The sequence below is a fragment of the Anolis sagrei genome, chromosome 9, assembly GCF_037176765.1.
Source record: "Anolis sagrei isolate rAnoSag1 chromosome 9, rAnoSag1.mat, whole genome shotgun sequence".
NCBI classification, from domain to species: domain Eukaryota; kingdom Metazoa; phylum Chordata; class Lepidosauria; order Squamata; family Dactyloidae; genus Anolis; species Anolis sagrei.
The window spans coordinates 18870063-18876572 of record NC_090029.1 but is presented as its reverse complement, the minus strand read 5'-3'; the positions used below and the strand labels follow the sequence as shown (position 1 = coordinate 18876572).

The 6510-nt window shown below is 48.0% G+C and overlaps 1 protein-coding gene across 1 annotated transcript in view; it reads left to right on the top strand.

Moving 5' to 3' along the window:
• The first annotated feature begins 1312 nt into the window (after positions 1-1312).
• Positions 1313-6510, top strand: part of IGDCC4 (immunoglobulin superfamily DCC subclass member 4) — a 77222-nt gene continuing 72024 nt past the window's right edge. The window contains exon 1 of the mRNA XM_060755610.2: positions 1313-1567. Within this exon, the coding sequence (XP_060611593.2) occupies positions 1507-1567 (61 nt within the window). The 5' untranslated portion in view covers positions 1313-1506. The remainder of the gene's footprint in view (positions 1568-6510) is intronic.

Below are 6510 nucleotides of genomic sequence, written 5' to 3'. Positions count from 1 at the left end.
TCTTGACTAGCTTGAGTCAGTGTTCATTGGGCTTGGCTAGCCTTGGTCAGTATCTGGTGGTCTTGACTAGCTTGAGTCAGTGTTCATTGGGCTTGGCTAGCCTTGGTCAGTATCTGGTGGTCTTGGCTAGCCTGGGTCAGTGTCTACTGAGCTTGTCTAGCCTGGGTTTGTGTGTGGTAGCCTTGGCTAGTCTTGGTCAGCACCTGATGGTCTTGACTAACTTGAGTCAGGGTTCATTGAGCTTGACTATCTTTGGTCAATATCTGGTGGTCTTGACTAGCTTGAGTCAGTGTCCATTGAGCTTGACTAGTCTTGGTCAGTATTAGGTGGTCTTGAATAGCTTGAGTCAGTGTTCATTGGACTTGTCTAGTTTTGGTCAGCACCTGGTGGTCTTGACTAGCTTGTCAGTTTCCATTGGGCTTGGATAGCTTTGGCCAGTGCCTGGTGTTCTTAGTTGGTGTCCAGTGGGCTTGTCTAGCCTGGGTCAGTGTCTGGTGATCCTAGCTAGCCTGGGTCAGGTGCCCAGTGTCCTTGGCTATCCTGGGTCAGTGCCTGGTGGTCTTGGCTGCCCTTAGTTGGGTGTCCAGTGGTCTTGGCTAGCCTGGTGGGTCAGTGCCTGGTGGTTTTGACTAGCTTGAGTATGTATCCATTGAGTTTGACCAGCCTTGGTCAGTATCTGGTGGTCTTGACTAGCCTGGGTCAGTGTCCATTGAGCTTGTCTAGCCTGGATTTGTGTCTGGTGACCTTGGCTAGCCTGGGTCATTGCCTGGTGGTCATGGGTAGCCTGGGTCAGTGTCCATTGAGCTTGGCTAGCCTGGGTCAGTGCATGGTGGTTTTGACTAGCTTGAGTATGTATCCATTGAGTTTGACCAGCCTTGGTCAGTACCTGGTGGTCTTGGATAGCCTGGGTCAGTGTCCATTGAGCTTGTCTAGTCTGGGTTTGTGTCTAGTGGCCTTGGCTAGCCTGGATCATTGCCTGGTGGTCTTGGCTAGCCTGGGTCAGTGGCTGGTGGTCTTGGCTAGCCTGGATCAGTGTCCATTGAGCTTGGCTAGCCTGGGTCAGTGCCTGGTGGTCTTGGCTAGCCTGGGTCAGTGCCTGGTGGTCTTGACTAGCCTGGGTCAGTGCCTGGTGGTCTTGGCTAGCTGGGAGCAGAGGAAGGGGCTCTTCCTGCTTCCTCCTTTGGCCCAGAAGGCGACCCTCCGGGCGGTATGGAAGTCCCACCTGTCTTGGGAGAAGGCTGGCGAGCTGTGCGTGTGCCTGGTGTGCCCAGGCCCGAGCGTGCGAGGGAGGGAGGGGGGGGGCGTGCAAGGGGGGCGCGCCTGCTCGCCTCCGTCCCCTTCTCCGCCTGCGCCCAGCCTCCGCATTGTTCTCCCCTTCTCCCTTCTTCCTCCTCCTCCTCCTCTTCTTCCTCCGCGCAAAGATGGCGAAGTCAGCCTGGCAGCCTCGCCGCCCGCTGCCTCGGGGGCAGCTCTAGGACCCCCGCCCGGAAAGAAGGGGCCACCCCCATGGCGACGGGAGCCCCGCTTGGCCTCGCCACCCTCCTGGCCCTGACCTTGGCCCTGCCAGGTAAGCCCCCTCCACTTGGACTTCCCATGCAAAGGAAGCAACTGGGATGATTCTTTTTGTTCTGGGAGGGAGCCGGGAAAGAAAGGCTGTGGAAGGTGTGGAAGGAAAGAGCGTGGGAGCAAAAAAGGGGGATTCCTCTCCCTAAAGGACCCACGAATGGGGAAAGGACCCATTGGCAACACTGTTGGGGGATCAGGCAGAGAAAAGGAGGGTCTCCCCTTCCTTCTCTTCCTTCTCTTTTCCTTCTCCTTTCCTTCTTCTTCTTCCCCGCGTGTCCGCGTCCCTGATGATTGCAAACAGGTGTGTGGATCCATGGGAAAAGGGGCTATTGTTGGCGGGGGCGCGCCTCCTGGAGAGGAGATGGCCTCGTGCGCGCGCACTCCCCCCCCCCCCCACCCGGGAGCCCCTCTGCTCGCCCCTTCCCCAGAAAAGGACTTCCAATGTAAGATGCCTTTTCTCTGGACTTTCTCCTTGAATCAGAGCATCACAGCGTTGTATGTGGTTTTGTGCATGTGTTCTCATGCATTTTCTGCTGGTGGAGGCTGCTTCTTTGGAAGCTTTTAAACAGAGGCTGGATGGCCATCTGTCAGGGGTGATTTGAATGCAATATTCCTGCTTCTTGGCAGAATGGGGTTGGACTGGATGGCCCATGAGGTCTCTTCCATCTCTTTGATTCTATGATTCAAGGGTCATCCAATCCCACCCTCCTCCCAGGCAGGAAAAGCACCATCAAAGCACCCCCAACAGATAGCCATCCAGCCTCCAAGGAAGGAGCTTCCACTGGACTCCAAGGAAAAGAGTTCCACTGTTATAGAATTACTAGCCGTGCCCTGCCATTCGTTGCTGTGGCCCAGTTGGTGTATATGTGTTTTGTGTGTATATATGTATATGTATGTATTTGTTTATATGTGTATATATGTGGTTTTACACATGTGTTGTAATGTATTTTCTGTTTTTTTGGCTTTTAAAGTCTCTTCTGCTGTGTTTTTCAGTGTTTCTATGAGTGATGGTCACTCGTTGACCTGATAGGTGTCTTGTGTCCAAATTTGGTATCAATTCGTCCAGTGGTTTTTGAGTTATGTTAATCCCACAAATGAACATTACATTTTTATTTATACTATCTGTCCCCTGCCATGTGTTGCTGTGGCCCACAGGGGGGTTCTGTGTGGGAGGTTTGGCCCAATTCTATCGTTGATGGGGTTCAGAATGCTCTGTGATTGTAGGTTAACTATAAATCCTAGAGACTACAACTCCCAAATGTCAAACTCCACCAGTGTTCACATTTGGGCATATTGAGTCTCCATGTAGAGTTTGGTCCAGATCCACCATTGTTTGAGTCCACAGTGATCTCTGGATGTAAGTGAACTACAACTCCAAAACCAAAGGACACTGCCCACCAAACCCTTCCAGTATTTTCTGTTGGTCATGGGAGAACTGTGTGCCAAGTTTGGTTCAATTCCATTGTTGGTGGGGTTCAGAATGCTCTTTGATTGTAGCTGAACTATAAATACCAGCAACTACAACTCCCAAATGACAAAATCAATTTTTTTGAGTGAAGGACATACATTGAGTTGTTAGGTGTCTTGTGTCCAAATTTGGTGTCAATTCATCCAGTGGTTTTTGAATTCTGTTAATCCCACAAATGAACATTACATTTTTATTTATATAGATAGACTCATAGAGTTGGAAGAGACCTCGTGGGCCATCCAGACCAACCCCATTTGACCAACAAGTAGGAAAATTACATTCAAAGCACTCCTAACAGATGGCCATCCAGCCTCTGCTTAAAAACCTCCAAAAATGGAGCCTCCACCACACACTGGAGCAGAGAGTTCCACTGCTGAACAGCTCTCACAGTCAGGAAGTTCTTCCTCATGTTCAGGTGGAATCTCCTTTCTTTCCTATAGTTTGAAGCCATTCCTCCATTGTGTCCTAGTCTCCAGGACAGGAGGAAACAAGCCTGCTCCCTCCTCCCTATGTCTTCCCTGGCCTCCCATCTTGATCCATGGCCCGCTTCATGTCTCCTTTCTGCATTCTCTTCTGTAGGCTAAACATGCACAGCTCTTTAAGCCACTCCTCATAGGGCTTGTTCTCCAGACCCTTGATCCTTTGAGTCTCTCTCTTCCTCTGGACACATTCCAGCTTAGAGTCAACATCTCCCTTCAACTGTGGTGCTCAGAATTCTGTGATTCCAGGTGTGATTCCAGGTGTGGCCTGACCAAGGCAGAATAGAGGGTTAGCATGACCATAAGAGTTGATATTAAGACTTGAACAGCTTTTACAGTCAGGAAGTTTTTTCCCCTAATGTTCATCTCCTTTCCTGTCATTTGAACCCATGGCTCTATTGACTCTTAGTCTCTAGAGCAGCAGAAAACAAGCCTGCTCCCTCTTCCTCAGGGCATTCGTTCAGATATGTAAACATTGCCGTCATGTCTCCTCTTTGACACAACTTTCACTGCCATGGTTTAATCCTGTGAGATCCTGGATTTTCCACACTTGGCTATGGAAACCCTCTGGGAGAGCATGGGCCAGTCACACTCTCTCAGCCTCACCTGAGAATATCACCTTGAACAAAGCTTGTTAGAAGTGAATCTCAACTGTGCAATGAAGACGGTTTGATGTTTTGGAAAGGCACAATCTTTTGGAGATCATAACCTTTTGGAAACATCAGAATCTCCATGACCTTTTGGAGAAAAATTGCATTCACAAAAATGTGAAAATCATAACTTTTTGTAAGAGAATGGTCTTCCAGAGCAGAGCCAAAAAACCCATTTGAGTAAAATCTTCTCAGATATATATTGTCTGCGTAAATGGCTGAGACAGTGACTCCTTAGCTTTCTGATGGTTCAGTCCACACAAACACACACTCTGTTGACAATGACACGCAGTGTTTACAACAGACTCTGCAGAAAATGCTTCAGTCGTGCTTCATAAAAAGAAAACCCAGCTTCTTTAACAAGTCCTGCTACAACAACAACTAAACAAAACTTTATTTATATACCGCTCTATCTCCCCAAGGGGACTCAGAGCGGTTTCCAAGTAACATAATCAATACGTACAAAGAAAACAGCATAAACATAAAATTAACAAGACAATATAAGCATTAAAAACCACAATAGCACATATATTTAAAATAATCCTGCCTGTTAAAGGCAGTTTAAAAGGCCGGGCCAGGCTAATGCGATTTTAGAGGGCCTGGGAAATTAGGTAGGGTCTATGGCTGTACATTTCCAGGGCCTAATAGAAGAAAGGGACCTGGGTAATTGATAGAAAAAGATATGGCCAATTTTAACAGTATCTGGGGCAGAGCTAGAATTAGTCGTTCTCAAAGGTTTGTTTAAACCACCAGGTTTTCAGGTTCTTACGAAAGGAGGGGGAGGGATGGGGCCTGTCTTATTTCTCCAGGAAGGGTGTTCCAGGGGAGAGGGGCCACCACCGAGAAGGCCCTCTCTTTCGTCCCCACCAACCACGCTTGTGACGGTGGTGGGAGCGAAAGGAGGGCCTCCCTGGTTCATAGAGGGAGATGCGATCACGAAGATAGGTGGGGCCCGAATCCCTGTGCCAGCAGAACTGAAGACCGACAGCTCGCAGGTTTGAATCCGGGGAGAGCGTGGATGAGCTCCCTCTATCCGCTCCAGCTCCGCATGCGGGGACATGAGAGAAGCCTCCCAAAAGGATGATAAAACATCAAAACATCCGGGCGTCCCCTGGGCAACATCCTTGCAGACAGCCAATTCTCTCACACCAGAAGCGACTTGCAGTTTCTCAAGTCACTCCTGACACGACAAAAAAAAAGTTCATAACCTGCACCTTGAATTTGGCTCAGCAACTTATCGGCAGCCAGTGAAGCTATTTTAAAAGGGGTGCTGTATGCTCCCTATATTTTGCTCCAGTAAGGAGCCTGGCTGCCGGCCGCTGGAGCTTCTGGGCCATCTTCAAGGGCAGCCCCACGTAGAGCGCATTGCAGTAGTCGAATCTGGATGTGACCAAGGCGTGGACCATACTGGCTAAGCTGATTTGTTATCTGAACATGTTTGATTTCTATACCTATTTCATTTACCTATATTTCTCAGTAGGAAAAAGGTCAGGAGTGGGAAACGTTTAAGAAGCCTTGCTCTAGACCAGTATTGTTGACATCAACTGGTAGTGAACCTACTTCCTGGCCCAGTTTGCACCAAACCGTATATGATTGCAATTTTTGTGTTTGGTGTTGCTGTTTGCTGCATAGTCCTGGTTTCTATATTTGAAAATAATAAACAGATGAATACAATCCCGTCCTCCTAGAAAGAGCTGGACCGTTTTGGCCTCTTTGAAAAGAAATACTCCCTTCTTCTTTCTACTCTGTAACAAGCTTAACTGTGAACATGAAAAGGCTGGCTGAAGTATGTTAAGGGAGAAGCTTTTTCCTATTAAGTATCCAGGGATATTCCTTTGAGGTCATTAAGCTTCTGCTTTGTTTAGATGGCACAGCAAATTGAAACATGTCGCCTAAACTATAACAAACTGTTTGCTTGCTTTGACTGGAGGCTGTAGAGATACCTAGAAAGAACACATCTCAAGGAATCTCTAGCTCGTTCAATGTAATTTCAGTAGGTGTTGACTAGAGGCCGTAGAGATATCTAGAAAGAACATTTCTCAAAGAATCTCTCTGTCCTTCCATGTGATTCTAGTTGATTTTGACTGGAGGCTGTACAGATACCTAGAAAGAATACGTCTCAAGGAATCTCTAGGTCCTTCAGTGTAATTCCAGTAGGTGTTGACTAGATGCCATAGAGATATCTAGAAAGAACATGTCTCAAGGAATCTTTCGTCCTTCCATGTGATTCCAGTTGATCTTGCCTGGAAGCTGTAGAGATACCTAGAAAGAACACGTCTCAAGGAATCTCTAGGTCCTTCAATATAATTCCAGTAGGTGTTGACTGGAGGCCATAGAGATACCTAGA